Source organism: Herpailurus yagouaroundi, unplaced genomic scaffold, assembly GCF_014898765.1.
Source record: "Herpailurus yagouaroundi ecotype Mexico unplaced genomic scaffold, PumYag 140, whole genome shotgun sequence".
Classification (NCBI taxonomy): Eukaryota; Metazoa; Chordata; class Mammalia; order Carnivora; family Felidae; genus Herpailurus; species Herpailurus yagouaroundi.
In genome coordinates this window covers 75253772-75272714 of record NW_024412395.1, presented here as the reverse complement: position 1 = coordinate 75272714, position 18943 = coordinate 75253772, and the positions used below count along the sequence as shown (strand labels likewise).

General features: G+C 39.7%; 1 protein-coding gene across 1 annotated transcript; it reads right to left on the bottom strand.

The window, feature by feature from the left end:
- Window positions 1-15308: 15308 nt before the first annotated feature.
- LOC121030287 (U4/U6.U5 small nuclear ribonucleoprotein 27 kDa protein-like) lies at window positions 15309-15816 on the bottom strand. The gene is given in 2 exon segments (XM_040474657.1): window positions 15309-15427; window positions 15429-15816. Coding segments are annotated over 2 exon segments (483 nt in total). The 5' UTR covers window positions 15801-15816; the 3' UTR covers window positions 15309-15316.
- Between the last annotated feature and the right edge of the window lie 3127 nt (window positions 15817-18943).

The following is an 18943-nucleotide window of genomic DNA, read 5'->3' as shown; positions in this document are numbered from 1 at the left end:
CCTGTAGCAGAGCAGAGCTGAGTCAAACCTTCACTGCCAAGCAGGCTCCGGGGGCCGAGCCAGAGTCTGTGCTCAGCAAGCTCAGGCCTCCCGTCCCCACAGTACCAGCTCCTGTCAGGGTCCGACTCTGGACCTTTAGCTCATATGTCATAGTTAGTGAACAACCCATTCCTGTATCAATGTCCCTGTTGCTACTGAACCACGTTCATGTTCATTTCTTCAGAAAAGGAGGATTGTTCAGCCTGGAGTTTCCATCATATGGACGTGCGTATTGAAGCCATGTGTCCCGTCTTACTGTCTGAACATCCCAACTAAGCTAAGAGCAGCCACTTCACCATTAATCAGCAATCAGATGAAGAGCTGACTTCGGAAGAGAACTTCTCTTGCTACTGTGGCCTGCCCCACACTCTGGCACACTGAAGGACAGGTGGGCAGGAATCGGTTGGCCTGTTCAAAACAGCAAATGATGCAAGTGGCAGGACACGTCTTGCTTTGCCTTTGACTTGCATCACGGTGTCTCTTTTCTCCACTGTGGTTTTTTGTTTTTCCTGTGTGGATCAAAGTCTCAGGAGTAATTACCCCTCAGTAAGCTCAGTAGTGCCCTTTGTACAGGTGGGGTCCTCGTCATTTGAGCCAGAGGATGGTTAACGTGTACATATAACATTACACAGAGTCCAATACTTTTCTGATAACTCCTATAAATTGTCTTTAAAATTTTTTTAATGTTTATTTATTTTTTTTTAATTTTTTTAACGTTTATTTATTTTTGAGACAGAGGGAGACACAGCATGAACGGGGGAGGGGCAGAGAGAGAGGGAGACACAGAATCGGAAACAGGCTCCAGGCTCTGAGCCATCAGCCCAGAGCCCGACGCGGGGCTCGAACTCGCGGACCGCGAGATCATGACCTTAGCTGAAGTCAGACGCTTAACCGACTGAGCCACCCAGGCGCCCCTAATGTTTATTTATTTTTGAGAGAGAGAGGGACAGAGTGCGGGCAGGGGAGGGGCAGAGAGAGAGAGAGGGAGACACAGAATCTGAGATGTCAGCACAGAGTCTGAGGTGGGGCTCAAACTCACAAACTGCAAAATGATGACGTGAGCCGAAGTTGGATGCTTAACTGACTGAGCCACCCAGGCGCCCCTCCTCGTCAATTGTCTTGTAGGTCAGCAAAGCCAAGGATGAGGTTAAATGGGAAGGGTTGGTTTGGGGCTTTTTGGCCTGTTCAATTGCACGGATGCCCCCATAGGTCACCTCTCTAGCCTGTGGAGCAGTGACAGTGCAATGTGTTGCACACCTTGGAGTTGCCTTCATTCTTTCCACCAGGACTTGGCCAAAACACTCAGGCACTAGAGCATCTGGGAACGGCCTTCTCTGTCCCGGTCATCTATGTAGAAAGCTAAGGCAGATACTGGAAACGGTCTATTTTCTCTCCATTTCTGACACCCCTCTTGCTTCTGTAAGTATTGCTTTGCAATAGTCCTCACTGCCTTGCAAATCACTCAGAGCCTGCCGGCAGATCTGAGATAATATCTCTAATTGAAAGTGAGAGGTTGTCTGATTTGCCTAGTTTAGGATGAGTCACTTGCATGTTTGAGAAGTGAAGTCCCAGATTCTGTTATTGATACTGGAAACTGTACAGAAGGAATGAGTCTGGAGTTCAGAACACACATCATGAATCTCACACCAGTGATGCTCTGGCTGTTCGGAGGGATGGAACAAGAAACAAATCTCTAAGGTGGAGGTTTTTGTGAAAAATCTCAGATTTTATTAGAGAGGTCTTTTGAGTACATAACATATTGAACTTTAATATTATGGACTTGAAAGAAAATATTTCCTTTGGAGTAGGAAGCCTCTGTTATGTTTTGGAAGAATTTTCCAGTAAATCATCTAACAGCTGCTTTACTGTACAGGCCTTGAAATTTTATCCTTTCATTGGTTACATACGCTTTTGCCTTTGGAAACTTCACATGCTTCTCTTTACCAGTAATATTTTGTTCCCAAAATATCAGCTCCCAGGGAGGATTTCATAAAGGCTGACCCAACAAGAAATGTTTTTGAGCAAACCTTCTGGATATCTTTGGCTAGGTACCATGCTCTATGTAAGTACACTCTATGTAAGATTATTACTTAAAATCCAAAAAGCCAGCCTACAGAGATAATGGGTTTGTGGCAAAAGAACATTCTAACCATCTCTTAACATAAAGGCATCTTGTATCTGTGAGTGTGGCAACAGTGACTACACTGGGTACTAGTAGGGGTGTAACGTGAGGGAGCCTGTGTGTGTGTTGCAGTGGGAAGGTGTGATGGCACAAAGCCCTGGCAGAAATATGACCAGTGGCAATTCTCCCCTTCAGGTGGCAGATGGAAGATGGCCTTGACTGAGAGGGAGACACTAAATAAATACCTCCAAAAAGGAATAGAAAGAGAATAGCTTGCTTGGTGCCACATTATTGAAATAAGCTTGCAATTCTCAAAGTTTGTTGCACATGAGGGTCACCTGGAAGGTACATGCTCCAGAATAGAGTCATGATGTGTTGATTTCTAGAAAGGGTCTGCTGGCTAGTGACGATTGAAAAACAGAAAAAAAAAAAAAAAAAAAATGAGGCTGGAAACTCACCAAGCATGACTTCAGTTTGTGGAGCAGAGTTACTGAAGTCCTTTCATGGAGGAAGATTCCCCACAGACAGTGTAAGAACAAAGTGGGGCTGGAGAGGGGAGAGCAACAAGCTTTGCTCTAACAGGCCCATCTGACACTGGTGACGGTTCTTATGGGGTGGAAATAGAGGCGGGCACGAGGCTTCAAGTGAGGTTGGTCAGTGGAAGAGTTTTCAAGGAGATTTTTCAGTGGCAGTTTGAAGAGAATAAAAACAGGAGAGGAGCCAATTAAAACTTTGGCAGTACATGAAAAATTTGCAAATCATTGGTGAACCTGGGTTCAATTTTGGCTCATCTATTGACCTTGATCCAGAATAACCCCTCATTTTTTAAATTCTATGCATTGGCATATTAAGAGGTTAATAAATAAAATAGCTCTTTCTTACTTACATTCCCAGTGAGCCAGTCAGATCAATGGAGATAAAAAATATCAGTGTGGGGGGCCCTGGGTGGCTCAGTTGGATGAACATCTGACTTTGGCTCAGGTCATGATCTCATGGTTCATGAGTTCAAGCCCCACATCAGCCTCACTGCTGTTAGCACAGAGCCTGCTTCAGATCCTCTGTCCCCCCTTCTCTCTGCCCCTTCCCCACTTGCACCATCTCTCTCAAAAATAAATAAATCTTTAAAAAACATATATCAGCATGATTACTGACAGCAATTACATTGGAGGGTATGGGTAAGTGGTTAAATAGGCTTGCTAAGCCTATTCTTGCGCCCTTCTTCTTGGCCTTGATTCAGCCCAACTGAAGGAAACTTGCATTTGCAAAGTGCACTCTTACCCATGATCCTTGTGTCACATTTGTTCAGGCATGGAGGGAAGAAAAGAGCAAATTCCTAGTAGTTACTCATTTAAACATTGTTTAATAGAGAAGCTCTCCTCAAATGAAACCAATGGATTTAATCCACGGGTGAAACAATAGGATAAGACTTACCCATCTAAGTGGTGCTCTTCTGTTTTAAAAAATCTGTACTTTTTAACACGATGGCACAAGTAGAAAATTATATGATTCATACATGACGGTAGGAAAAAGTGTATGAGTCTGTTTGAAGTTGGAGAAGCAATGAGCTTAAGGGCTCTGGGCTTCACAAGACTTTACAACCTTGGTTCACCTGTAACCCATTTGTGGCACACAGTTGTGCACAGGTGTGGGATCCAGGCTGAGAGGCCTAAAGGATCTGCCACCTCTTTTGTTACTATATTTTCTGAGGAAATCATAAGATTTTTCTCCCTTTAATTTGTTAATCTGTGTAGTCTCTTTCCAATAACGATTTCCTCTCTGATACCAACTAGGTGTCCTACAATTCAATTTAATCCTGCCACTAACTACCCTGAATTAGCACAGACCCCATAGGTTAAGGGCTCAGTGCCACAAGACTGTCCTCTCACTTCAGGTCCTGGTCACAAGTTGCTGGGGTCCCCATAAGGCTGGCCAACTGGCTATAAATATAAGACTTCCCATGACCACCCCCCTCCCAGGTTTGATCATTTGATGGAATGATTCATAGAACTCAGGAAAGCTCTATAATTATGATCACCGTTTTATGATAAAGGACACGACTCAGGAATAGCCAAATGGAAGAAATGCATGCGACAAGGTAATAGGAGGCAGAGTAGGGGCAGGCACAGAACTTACATGTGCTCTCCTGGCACACCACCATCCCAGCACACTGATATTGTCACCCACCTGGTTGCTGCCCAGGCTTCACTGTTTAAGAATGTTTTATCCAGGGTTCAGTAGGTAGGCATGATTGATTCACTCATTGAACATTGTGATTGAACCATCTCCAATCCCCCTGCCTTCCCCTCCTCAAATGTCAAGGGCTGGGACTGAAACTTCCAAACCTCTAATCCTACGCTTGGTCTTTCTGGTGATCAGCTTTTATCCTGAAGGTTTGGTAGAAAGGGGTTCATTATGAATAACAACAGACACTCCTTTCCCTCAGGAAATGCCAAGGATTTTAAGAGCTTTGTGCCAAGAACATGGGACAAAGACCAAATATATTTTTTATTATACCACAACGAGGTAAATCTATATTAATAGATTTTTCTGATGTTAAACAATTCTTACATTCTTGTATTTTGTATACTCAATTCACTTTGGCCTGCTAGTATTTTATTTAGGGTTTTCCCATTGTGAGAACGGCCTATAATTTTCCTTGTTCATATTGTCATTGTCTCATTTTATTAGCAAGTTTCATTTAGGTTTATTAATTAGTTGGGGATAATTTCCTCTTTTTTTAGTGTTAGGAAAGTTTGTTTAAAATTAGAACATGTTCCTTGAATGTTTCATTCACATATGGAAATTTCTGAGCTGATTTTACGTTTTGAGAAATCTTTTAATTACTGATCCAGTTATGATAATGATTATATGATCATTCCGATTTTTTATTTCTTCTTAGTCTTTAGTTTTGGTAAGTTGCATTTTACTAGAAATTTGTCCACATCATTTAGGTTTTAAACATGTGGATGTAACAGTATTCATAATGTTTTATCTTTTTTCTTTTTTTTTAAGTCTTTTCTTAAGTTTATTTATTTATTGAGAGAGAGAGCGCGTGCACACCAGTGGGGGAGGGGCAGAGAGAGAGAGGGAGAGAGAGAGAATCCCAAGCAGTTTCTGCAAGTCAGTTCAGAACCCAGTGTGGGGCTCAAACTCATAACTGTGAGATCATGACCTGAACCAAAGTCAGATGCTTAACTGACTGAGCCACCCAGGCACCCCTTCATAATGTCTTTTCTTATATTTTCTTTTCTTTTAAGTGTTTATTTATTTATTTTGAAAGAGAAAGACAGAGTGAGCAAACCTGAGTGGGAGAGGGGCAGAGACAGAAGGAGAGAGAGAGAATTCCAAGCAGGCTCTACACTCAGCACTGAGCCTATGAGATCATGATCTGAACTGAAATCAAGAGTCAGATGCTTAACCAACTGAGCCACCCAGGCACCCCAGTTTTTTCTTCTACTTTAATATTTGCTGCAATTATGCTCCTCTTTTCAATCTTAATGTATTTTATTTTTGCTCAAAGTACCAAAGCAGAAGTTATAGCTTATGATTGAACATAACTCTTGTTGTGAGGCCTGTGAGCCTTTAGATACTTAAGGATGGCACTAATTTCTGTCATTTACTCCACAGATGGGTGTGAAACTTGTTTTGAATGCCTTTTTTTTAATGGAGGTAGAGGGACATTCCAGAGGTTTCCACTGGGCTTCCCAGTATGATCGCTCTAAGATGGTCCAGAGACCAACGGCCCAGTGTGAGAGTTGTGCCACCAAACATGCCAATTCCAATTATACAGCCAGAGGGAAAAATCAGCCAATGTCAAAAGAACAAGAAATAAGTGTGACGATGAAATTAGTTGACAAGACTTTAGAACCATTGTTATAAGTATATTCAAGGATTAAAAGAAAAACATGAATACTTTGAGAGAACAGAGAATCTCAACGGAAAAATGGAGTCTTTAAACAAAGAGAATCAAATAGAAACTCTAGATCCAAAAGAATCAACATACAAAACGAAATAATCACAAGATAGGTTTAACACTGCAGAAAGAAACAAAAAACAACTTGAAGACAGGACACAGGATCCATAAAAACTGAAGCACAGAGAGAAAGGGCTGAAAAAAGAGTGGACAGAGCCTCAGAAAGCTGTAGACAGATAAACAATCAGTATATATATAATTCAATTATCAGAGGGAAAGGTATTGATTGGAACATAGAGTTATTTCAAGCAATAGTGGTCAAATATTTTCCAAATTGTATGAAAAATGTAACCCAATGAAACTGGGGGAATGTGAAGAAAGATAAACACAAAAATCATATCAAAACATACCTTTTCATCAAATGGCCAAAAATCTATAAAAAAGAGAAAATATTAAAAGCAGCTAGAGGAAAGGGACATTACATGCAGGTGAAAATGCTGGCTTCTCACTAACAATGCAAGCCAGTAGCAGAGGACATTTTTGGCCCATCACTGGGACTACTTCAAGCCATGTGCACTAATTCAGAAATTCTGCATGTTGTTCTAATACAGTGAGGCTCTGTACAGTGCTACTTCTACTCAGCCCCTCATCTCCAAGTTTCTGTATTAAATAAAACCAAACAGTAATCCAGGATCACACATTATAAGAATTATGCATCCGGTAGAAGATGATCTTGGATTTGTTTGAATTCATCATCAATGTGCTGTATGAGAGTATGCATGCCACTTAATGATATCTAAAACTACCCTTATCTAATAAGCTGATGTGTTTTTAGTGAAGAAATGTTAGTACAAAAAAAATGGTTCTGTTAAATGGAAAATCAGTAGTATAAACAACTCACTTCAAAAAATTGTAATATTTATTTATGTATTTTTGAGAGAGAGAGAGAGAGAGAGAGAGAGAGAGAGAGTGAGCATGTGTTGGGGAGGGTCAGAAAGAGAGGAAAGAGAATCCCAGGCAGGTTCCTCACTGTCAGCACAGAGCTGGATGTGAGGTTTCAAGTCACAAAACCGTGAGATCATTGCCTGAGCCAAGATCAAGAGTCTAGGCTTAACCAACAGAGTCACCCAGGTGGCCCTAAAATAACTCACTTTCAAGCATCCTGAGAGAGGGATATCAAGCATGCAGATAAGAATACCAAGAAGAAAACAATAATGCAAGTTTAGAAAGTAGTGCAGGAAATGACTTTATCAGGCTGCAGAAGTTAAAGCTCAGGAAAATCTTAGAAATATTGCTTCAAGATGAAGAGGTTTATACCACATGATTATTAAATATTTTATTGTAAGAGATTATTTAATGACAGGAAAAATGCTTGTGATATATGATTAAATACTAAAAGAGAATAGTCACATAATAATAATGGGTAAAGTATCTTCCAGTGATAAATGGCTAGACACATAGATAGATGGATGGATAGATCGATAGAATGATAGAAGAAGGGATACCAAAATATTGGCAATGATAGAGTAGTAGGCTTAAAGATGTTTTAAATTTTCTTCCTTGTGCTTTTTTACATGACATTATACATTTTCTACAATAAATATGTCATTTAAAAATAATAGATTTGATTTTTTGGAGTAGTTTTAAGTTTACAGACAAATTGAGTGGGAAGTAGAAAGTTCCTGTATTCCTCCTGATCTCCCCATCCGATTTCCCCTATTATTAGTATTAGTATTAGTATAGCACATTTGTTACAGTGCTGAGCAAATATTGATATGGTATAACTAAAGTTCATAGTTTCACTCTTTTCACAAATGTATTATGATCTACACCACCAGTACAGTATAGTTTGTTATTTTTGCAATTAAAGATAAAATTAAAAAAAAAATAGTGATTACTATATAAACTACAGTGATAAATGTAGACAATGTGATGAGCTGTTTTTTAGCTTCACTGAAAATAACTCTAAGAATTAATTTCTATTTATTGCTTCTACTAATAACACCAATGGCTTAGAAAAACATTATCTTTATCTATTAATTTATGTATGTATCCTTTGGGTCTAAGTAAGCAATTAATTTCACTGAGGTCATTCTTTTTCAAAATATGGAAAAACTGGAAGATTTTTACATCTGTTCAATTACATGTCTAAAAATGCCAGGTATATTTGGGGGACACAATGAGTGGGAGGGTCAGGGAAGACTTTGTAGAGGAAGTGATAGTTGAATTGGAACCTAAAGAATAAGTAAGTAGAAATGGAAACAATATATACAAGGTAAAGAAAGGAGAATGTCATTCATGCAAACCATAATAGTTAATAAATTGGAAGATTATATTATGTGAATTCTTATTTTAAAGAAGAATAAAACATTGTTGGATATTTGAGCAAAACTTATTGATGGAGTGCTTTTGAATTGAGTTGGGATAAAGGGAGATAAAGATACAGAGGAAGAGTAGACTTAATCACACGTACAGGATCACAATCTGAGTAGAGGTTCTATGTTGCACAATATAGAGACTCTGCAAAGGGAAAAGAGTTAAGGAAGGCAAGTTTGGATTGGTAAGGAAGAAGGAATTGATGGATAGTCTTCTGAAATAGTTCGATGACACCAGACGAAGATGGAATCATTCCGGATTATTTTAGTATTTTTTGCCTTTAGCTGTGCATATTGGACAGACTAAGAACCAACCAACCAACCAAACAAACAAACAAACAATTAAAGACCCATGCAATTACCCAAGTGTTCAGAGCCTGGATTTAAAAAGTGGCAGTAGGGCTAGAAGGAAGGGATGATTGTAAGACATTTCTATAAAAAAGCAATAACATAAGATAAACTTGGACTTGGAGAACAAGGAGAAAACCAAGGTGAACTCAAGATACTGATCTTGGAAGATTGGCAAGGCTGCAGGTGAAATTGTAAAATTGGGGAAGAGAAGGTCAGTTTGGGACTGCTGGTTTGGGACAGTAGGGTAGTTAAATGGAAAAGTCATGTAGATACTTGGGCACAAGATATAAGTATTCGAGTGAGAGAGAACATAGCAGGGAACAAAGACTCAGGAGTCATAAGCAGCAAGTTTGTAGATTAAAAGTAGATTAAAAGTAGATTAAAAGCAGCAAGGTTGTAGATTAAAAGTAGATTAAAAGTAGATTAGCCATTGGCATGAGAACTGAGGGGAGAGAACACAAGTAAAGCTTTAAGGAATATCTACAAATGGACAGAAAAGGAAAAAGAGTGAGAAAAGTGTGAGAGAACTAGAAGAATGGGGCCAGGCAGTTGTGCAAGACTGGGAAGGAGATCATTTTAAGAAGGAAGTAATAGCAACATCAAATTCTGAAGAGTAGTTAAGAAAAATAAGAAGTGGGTTAAGGTCATTAGCAATATTAAAGCTATTTCAATGGACTGTGGAAACAGAAGTCAGATTATAGAAGATTCGCAAAGAGATCAAGTGGCAAGGAAATCGAAAATGGATCAAGTAAAGACTTGAAGTAAAGACTTGATGACTTGGGATACGAAAGGAAGGAGAAATGCCATAGAGTTTAGAAGAAAATGTCAATTAAACATTTAATTTAGCAGCTAGGAGATTTGTGAATGATTAAAGGCAGAAGGGAAGGAGTCTGTTTCCATAATTTTTTCTGCATCTACTTTTTAAAAAACAGCCATTGCTTGAATATTCTTTAAAAAAAATACAGCTCCATGCAACTCTTTTAAGAATAATGTTGCTTCAGTTATTAGTATTTGAACGTACATTCCTGTATTGTCCTCTTGAAGTCTTGCCTAGATGTTTCTTAGAGACAAGGTGGGGCCACCCTAAGGCAGAGTCACACTGCAAGTGGGTCACATCACAGAGCTGCTATGTAGTCAAGATTTAGGACTATGACTTTTCTGTGTTATGGTTTGAAACTTGGGGAACAGGTGCTCCATTTCATGCGTGCTTCTTTATCCTTCATGACCTTGAAAAGCATTCTAATTCTAGCTTTAGCAACCCTTTATTCTGCTGTTTGAATAATAAATGATAAAACATCATCTGTTTTAGTTCTGTGTATGTAAAAATGGAGTTGTGTGTGTTAATCTCAGAGTTTAATTTACAGCTGTCAGATTATCTTTCATTTTATGACCAATAATACAATTTGACTAAGGGGTTTGAAAAGAAAAAAGTCAGTTGCTGGTGATGAAAATGTTTATCGGAGAATCTATCTGCTATATTGTATCTGTAAATGATGGCCATTATATCATGGTAACTAATCTGTTCTAATTGGGAGTGAATAGTCAGCAAAAATTATTACATAAAGTTAAGCATAATATGTTATACTTCTTGGTTCTTTCTTTTTAAGAATCTGTAGTTTAAAGAAAGATAATTTTCAGATGCTGTCAGCAGAATGATTTAAACCATACCTACACATTTACCATGGATGAGTTCTATCGCCAAAATGCACGTGACAAGTAAGTTGAAGGAAAACTGACATGGAAATTCATCCAAATATGTACAGATGTCTGCTTCCGGGAGAGCCCTGCAAAATGGTTAAAGTGAAGCACTAACAAATATAGTATAGTAGCAACCATGCCTTATAAGAACCTACCTGGTTTGGGGAGACACATTTAGATGAAGGTTAAGTAGGAATGCAAGGCATGAATTGCCAGGTGATTGAATTGGATAAATATTATAGGTGTTTGGAAGGGTGAGTTCATTTAGGCTGGGAATGTCTGTTCAAGAAAGGATTTGAACTGGACCTTTATGGGGGTAGGAGATGAAATCTAGATTTGTGGAGGAAAAGAGGAAGTCATTCCTTTTAAGGAAAATAGTCCTCACCACACTTTCAGTGCTTCATCTCCTCCCTCTACTCACAAGCCCGTAATAGGAGTACCTGGTGAGGTCCTAGATCTGACTTGGTCATGTAGAGCCCAGGACAATACAGGTCTGATGACACATGAACTCTTGCAAGAATGCTTTGCAAATGTGGCCTAGGTCACATTCTGTACGTATCACCAACACTTGACAAATACTTCAGAGCACATAATCTATGAATGTATGATTTATAGGGTCAATTTAAAAAGCCCTTCACATGGAAGGAAAAAGGAGGGCCCAGGGAACTGGGAGGGTCTGCTTTTTACCAGGAGCTAAAGTAGATGCTTTTCATACATTGTCTGAATCAGCCCCCAAACAATTCTAAAAGGTTGTGATCCCAAGAAGAAAATGATAGTTCAGAGATATAAAGTAACTTGTTTACCTTCACCAGTAGAGACAAAGTCAGGATGTTTTTGAGATATAATTGACATAAAACATTGTATTCATTTCAGTCTTAGTATTACTTGATATATGTATATATTGTGAAATGATTATCAAAGTAAGCTTAGTTAATATCTATCCAAAGCGAGGATTCATACCAGCTAATTCCAGAAAACAGCCTCTTTTCCTATACCGTCCGCCTTCCCTAGAGATAGAAAACACATTTCCCCCTCTAATTACCAGAAGCATTTCAGTGTTGAAGTTACAAGGAAGAAGACTTCTAAGTAGTTACAAGGTCAAATAAAGTATTTGGTAGGCTAAGAATTGTTGGATGGGGTTCACACTCAACCTTTGATCGGGCAAAGAGGACGTCTTACAGTATGTTCTTTGGAAAGATTACCAAAGTAAATAAAGAGAAAGTATTCTAGCTGCCCCAGGCAATCATGAAAAGGCTACATATCTATGTGATTACCTAGCAAAGTCGAACATTTTATTGGGCACGTAAAAAGTCCAGAGTGAAGTCAGTGACAACGACCTTTAAGCCACCTAAAAACACTGAGCATGTTGAAGTACAGCACATTTTCAAAGTCCATAGACATAAAGTCAAGAGTAAAGTTTTTGACACTTTGGCTTACAATGAATATATTACCAGAATTCTTAGGGAGGAAGAACTGATGTTTCTCCAAATAAAAATTAACTGATTTTTATATTATTACTCCACACTGTCCAAGAAAAAAAGAATTAAGATATCACGTGAAAAGATACCATATCACAAGCATATACAAAATAGCCTTTTAGTAAAATCTGGTTTAGCAAACAAATCAAGTTACTTTCCAAACGTGTAATTTATTTAAGACTTATTTCTTGATGATTGCAAAAATATCAAAATTTAAAATATTCTATGATTCTATAGTCAAAGAGCACTTCTATAGGAAAAAAGTTCATTTTTTTCTCTCTGGTTTGCAGGTGAATATATCTCCCTCTAGTGTTCAAAGAAATAGAATGCACCCATTTGTGTTTCTCCAGATCTGGTTGTGATTAGTCGAAGGTCAACGTGTGGTAATAAAACAGCATCATTATTTGTTTTTATGGGAATTGGTCCATATATAGCTCAGTATTTTCACAAACAAATACCACATGCATGAATTGTCAACCACATTTTGTAGGGTTCCTTTTGCATCTGAGATATCTGTTGTAACTCTAACTTTGTACTTGCATAACTCTTTGTTAAAGGGTCAACAAAATATGTAATTTTTTAAATTGCAAGTTTCCAGAAAGAGAAAACAAGAGTCTTGGGGCCTGATCCTTGGATCACCTTTCGTTCTGTTTCTATTTACAGTCTCTTGTTTGATGATTTCATCTAATCTCATGGCTTCTATTACCATCTATCTATGGATGAACTTCCAGCCTACACCTTGACCAGAGCTATACCCAGAGTTGTACAGCTCCCTATCTCAACATCTTCCTTGGGCATGTAACAGACATCTCAAACTCAACATATTAGAAAATGAAGTTTTTTCTTTTCTTGTACCTTCCATCTACCAAGTAGCTCAGCCAACAAAAAAACCTAAAAGTCATTTTACCATATTCTTATTCCTTATATCTGGTCCATCAACAAATCCTATTAGGTTCCTCCCCGCCCAAAATATATCCCTGACGTGTTCCTTCTCTTCATTTCCATCACTTCCCCCAAGTTTAAGCCACCATTGTTATTTCCCTGACCTACTTCAGTAGGCACCTAATTGGCCTTCCTGCTTCCTTTCTTTGCCCCATTTCAATTTATGGTTTCTTTGCCTTATTAAAATAAGATCCTTCCTCACTATGTTCCTGGCTTTGAATGTGTCAAGTTTATTCTTACATTCAGGTCTGAGTCTTACTACCTCACCTGCTTCCTGGGAAACACATTCCGGACATCACTGAAGGGCTGACTTCTTTTGTCATTCAAGTCGCAGCTCAAATTTCTCCTCCTATGAGAGGCTTTCTTTGACTGCAGTCTCTCCTGTTACCCCATTTCATTTTATTCACTTTTTGCATTTATTTTAATCATCTGAAATAAACAAACAAAATGCTCTTTTCTTGCTAATTTTCAATTTCTCTCTCCTAGAATAGAAGCTGGGATCTTGGCTGCATCCTCTCTCTCCCATGCCTAGACCAGTGCCTGGCCCACAGCAGGTGTTCAAGAAATATTTGTCAACTAAGCAAGATAAGGAAGACAAGGAGGAGTATAGGTTCACAAAGAGAAAAGGGAATGGGCAGAGAAAAGCATGCCAGATGCTGGACTCTGCTTTAAGTTGTACACTCAATTTTTTCAACCTCATACCATGACCCACAAAAATAAAAAGCTGCCACTTTGCTTAAAAGGAGCATGTATAACATATCAGCACGTTTCCTCTCTGCATAAGCTACGGTTTCAAAAGAAGGGGGTAAAGAAAAGAAGTAGTAACAAATTACAACACAACAAGTCAAAACTCAGCAGCTTATACAATATACTTTACCGGAAAATAAATTTCTGATAAAAAAAAATTTCCTTAGAATCAGCACAAATTTGGGCATAATATCCTTAAGCAAGCATTTGGTTCATGTGTAATAAAATCGCTAAAAAACAAAACAAAACAAAAAACCCACCCAGGTGCCCCTGCTCAGCTAGTTAAGCTACGGACTCTTGATTTAGGCTCAGGTTATGATCTCATGATTAGCAAGTTTGAGCCCCACATAGGGCTGCACGCTGACAGCGTGAAGCCTGCTTAAGATTCTCGATCTCCCTCTCTTGCCCTTGCCCCATCACACACTCTCTCTCTCTCTCTCTCAAAATACATAAACAAAAGTTTTTTAAAAGAGAAAAAAAACCCACCCAAACCATGAGAGAAAACACAAAATCATACATGCAGCTGAAATTGACACCTAGGGAACCAAAATATCAGCAAGTCAATTTCTGTTCTCCATTTGGTCTTTTATAGTTGGTTAACAGTTTCTTTTCCCAGATAACTTCTCTTAAAGTGCACTTCCAGGTCACCTGGGTGGCTCAGTTGGTTGAGCATCCGACTTTGGCTGAGGTCACGATCTCACGGTTTGTGAGTTTGAGCCTTATATCAGCTCTGTGCTGACTGCTCGGAGCCTGGAGCCTGCTTCAGATTCTGGGTCTCCCTCTCCCTGCCCCTTCCCTGCCCACGCTCTGTCTCTCTTTCAAAAATAAATTAAAAAACATTTAAAAAATTTAAAGTGAACTTCCATATTTTTAGATTAGTAATTCAAAAGCATACATATATCTCTACCCAAGTGAAACACTATGTGCATAAGGGAATCTTTCAAGGAGATAAGTAGTAGAGTGATAAAGTGCCTTTCTATAATTTGAGAGATCCAATGGTCTAACACATCGAAGCTAAAATTCATTCCTAATGATTTTTGAAATGTATCGGATTTTGTCAGGGTTTTGACTGGTGAGGACAGGGGATGACATCTCGGCTGTGGTCTTGTTGGTGATAGTACTGATTACTGTGAGAATTACTAGGGAAATTCAGTCCCAGGAGTGACATTTCTCTTGCTTGACAGGGATCACAATAAGGGACAAATACGAAAGAATTGTCTGCCAATTTTTATAAAACTGTTTTTTCTTCCATAACTCTAGCAAAGGTGCCCCACAGAAGACACGTTTGTTTGTTTATTTATTTTTAAAGGGTAGAAATATTGCTTTATTTGAGAAACTTACATCCAAATTACTTCTACGTGCTTTCAAAAATCCTAACGAGCATCCAAGAAGAAAACATACACAGCTCCCACAACAATAAGAACAAAAAACTGGGGTTGACGATTGCCCCAAAGGACATTTCCTAAAAGAAAAATATATTAACCTTTCTTTTTTTGAGTCAGGGTAAGTGAAATGCACACGTAATAAATAACATTTTCTTACTTTTACAGGGAGTAAAGGCTGTGATCATGTTTTTTTATGAATATTAAATATGAAATACAAAATCCACTCTTCTGAGCAAGATGAGGAAAAAAACCCATTCTTTAACATTTTAGTTCTCATGCAATGAGAATGGAACCAAAGGTTTATTGAATCCGCCTTTTCGATTCATATACTGCCTGTACTTCCTCTTCTGAGACACATTTATGGCATAGGCATTTATTTACAGAGCCGTCCACCTTTTTCCCTCTTGTGGAGTCCAAAGAGGCAAATCCCATTAACTTCACCATTTCGATTTCTTCCTCTGTTTTGCCCTCTAAGCCCTCCTCAGTAATCTGACGTTCTTTGCTCTTTGTTTCTTTTGTTTCCTTCTTTCCCTCACCTCTTCTTTCTTTTAGTGGAGAAGGGGAAGGAGATGTGGATCTATGTCGTCTTGGGGATCTGGAGCCTCTTCTGTGCGGAGAACCAGAGCGGCTCCGTCGAGGATCTCTCTCCCGGGACCGGGACCTTTCTCGGCGCCTGCGTTCGCTCTTACGAGATGTGGACCGGGACCGCCTGCGCTCCCTCCGTGGAGAACGGCTGCGGTTATGACCCATGGGGAATCGTCAGAAGACAAGTTTAGAAACAAGATTCTGTGAATGAGCAAGTGACCACCCAGAGGAGCTACAAATGGAGGTCTAGCAGAAAAAACGTAGAAAGTCAGCACACTGGGCGGTTGTTCATTTCTACTAGGACTTTTGCGGTGGAGTGAACGGGCGGTGAGAACAGCAGAGGATGGAAGGAGGAAAATCTGCAGATGGGGAAAAGGGTGGAAAGTGAATGGGCCTTTTCAGGGCCATCCCTGTCCAGACGGTTGCTGTGAATCCATCTGTCCCCTGCTGGCCTGTTTGTGTGGACCAGTGCTCTGCAAGAAGCAATCCAGTTGATGTTGGCTTTCTATCAAGAATGCCAAATTCCTTTTAAATACCTGGGAACTGCTGGGAACAGTTCTATTGGCAGCACACGGGCAGCCACTTAAACCAATCCCACCTTCACATCTCGTGGTTAGCATCGCTTGTGGTATAAGCCCTCCAGCTAATGTTTTAGCTTCTCATGCTTTTACCTTTTAAGTAGGTTTTTGTTTCTTTTTGGCTGAAAAATCAACTTTCTAGTATTCTACTGGCTTTCAGATCTTTTCACTGTACCCCTGGGCTACGAAAACACACTATATCTTCAACCCATTCTTGGAACTCTACCCCTACCTCTAGGTTTTTACTGTAATTTATCTCCTTGAAGGCTCTGTTTCTACGTGGGATTTTCCATTCTTCCCCGTTCCAAGTTCAGGAGATGGGGTCTACAATATTTATCATCTGTTTTCCAGCAAAGAGTTCTTACTAATTTCAGGCTCATAACATCTTCTCTCCTACTTGATTCATTGAGGACTTCAGCTCACAGTTTTCCCCTCCACTCTGCTTACCTCAGCATCCGTGGGAACAGCTATAGCCTTACCTAAAGTGAAACTCCTTAATCAAGCTTAGTTCCTTGACCTTTCATGACCAAAGTCCTTCACTACAGGCACCCATTTCCATGGCCACATGGGGGACCGTGTCAATGCCTGGAATTGCACTTCTGAAATCGCAGCGTCAATACCCTCACTCCTATTCTTTCTGCTTCGACAGTAGTTTCTCCCGCCACGTCTCTCTCTCACTGAGATGCCCACCTATCCTATTTAAGAGCTCCTTTATTGCCACTGAATAGCCTTTTCTTCCTTTATTGATTTTAGGTTCTGAGATTCTTAATTTCAACTTCACTCTTTTCAGAGTCTCCATTCTCTTGCTCTGTTGTTGTTGAAGGAGGTCATCAAAGGGCCACAAACTGGACCCAGGCATCTGGAGGCTCCTTTTAGCCCCCCCCCCCCACCTTGGAATGCACGTTCTGCCCATGTTTTCCATGCTTTCTACAGCTGACACCGTTTTCAAGGATGCCAAATGAGGGAGCAATCTGCTGTTGAGCCCATCTGGATGTGACTGAACCTTGTTAAGGCCTCTATATAAACTGAAGATTCTAGCGGGTGGGTGGGTGTGGAGGTCTGTTCGTCTTATGGCTGCGGAAAAACAAGTCTAGTATGTAAGTTCCCTTGCACGTGAAACCTGTCACCTACCAATCTGGGATGACGTGCCTCTTCCCTGTGTGGGGGCCAGTTTGTGAGCCAATAGTTATCCTTCTGTCATACCAGCCTGGGAAATGTGTCATATGTTGGTTTTCTTTGAACCTGAGCCTGGTCTGTTGAATGTCTTTGGAGTTCAGATTTTTGTCACTACTAATTCGGAGGCTTCAACTTCAAATGATCTTTCCTGTATGTCCTTGATCACTTCCATTCTCTCTGCTTTCCTGCCAAGTAGTTATCTTAAAACTTCATTCTGCTCCAATTTTTCACTAACCCCTGGCTCCTATCTTTCTTCTTTTTCTTTTTAAATGTTTTTATTCATTTTTGAAAGAGAGAGCATGAGCAGGGGAGGGGCAGAGAGAGAGAGGGAGACACACAGTCTGAAGCAGCTCCAGGCTCTGAGCTGTCAGCACAGAGCCCTATGTGGGGCTCAGACCCACAAACTGAGATCATGACCTGGGTTGAAGTCAGAAGCTTAACCGACTGAGACACCCAGGCGCCCCCCATTTTTTCTTAATTGGTGTATAATTAGCATGCACTGTTAGGTTAGCTTCAGGTGTAAAACATTTATTGAACGATTCCATGCATTACTCTGTGCTCATCACGGGAAGCAGAGTCACTATCTGTCACCGTACAACATTATTCCAATATTGTTGACTATATTCCTCATGCTCTTTCATCTCCATGACTTACTTTATAACTGGTAATTTGTACCTATTAATTCACTTTATTTCACCCATCCTCCCATCACCCTTCCTTCCGGCAACCGCCAGTTTGCTCTCAGTATTAAGAGTCTACTTTTTGGTTTGTTTCTTCATTTGTTCTGTTTTTTAGATTCCACATAAAGTGAAATCCTATAGTATTTATCTTCCTCATTTTACTTAGCATAATCTCTTCTAGGTCCATCCATGCTGTCACACATGGCAAGATTTTATCTTTTATAAAAAATTTTTTTAAAGCTTATTTTGAGAGAAGGTAGAGTGAGGGGGGGTGGGGAGAGAGAATCACAAGTAGGCTCTGCATTGTCAGCCTGGAGTCTGATGCAGGCCTTGAACCCACAAAACTGTGAGACCATAACCTGAGCCGAAACCAAGAGTTGGACTCTTAACCGACTGAGCCACCCGGGTGCCCCAAGATCTTATCTTTTTTATGGTCAATTAATATTCCATTGTATATAGATACTATGTCTTTTTTTTTATGCATCTATTGATGGACACTTTGGTTTCTATATTTTGGCTATTGTAAATAATGCTATAAACATAGGGGTGTGTATGTTAATTAGCAAAGGAGGCAAGAATATACAGCGGGGAAAAGGCTGTCTCTTCAATAAATGGTGCTGGGGGGCACCTGGGTGGTTCAATTGGCTGAGTGTCTGACTTTGGCTCAGGTCATGATCTCCCATCTCTCGTGAGTTCAAGTCCTGTGTCAGGCTCTCTGCTGTCCTCGCGGAGCCTGCTTCGGTTCCTGTTTCCTTCTCTCTCTGCCCATCCTCAGCTCATGCTTTCAGTCTTAAAAGTAAATAAAAACATCAAAAAAAATTATGCTGGGAAAACTGGACCACTTTCTGACACCATACACAAAAATAAACTCAAA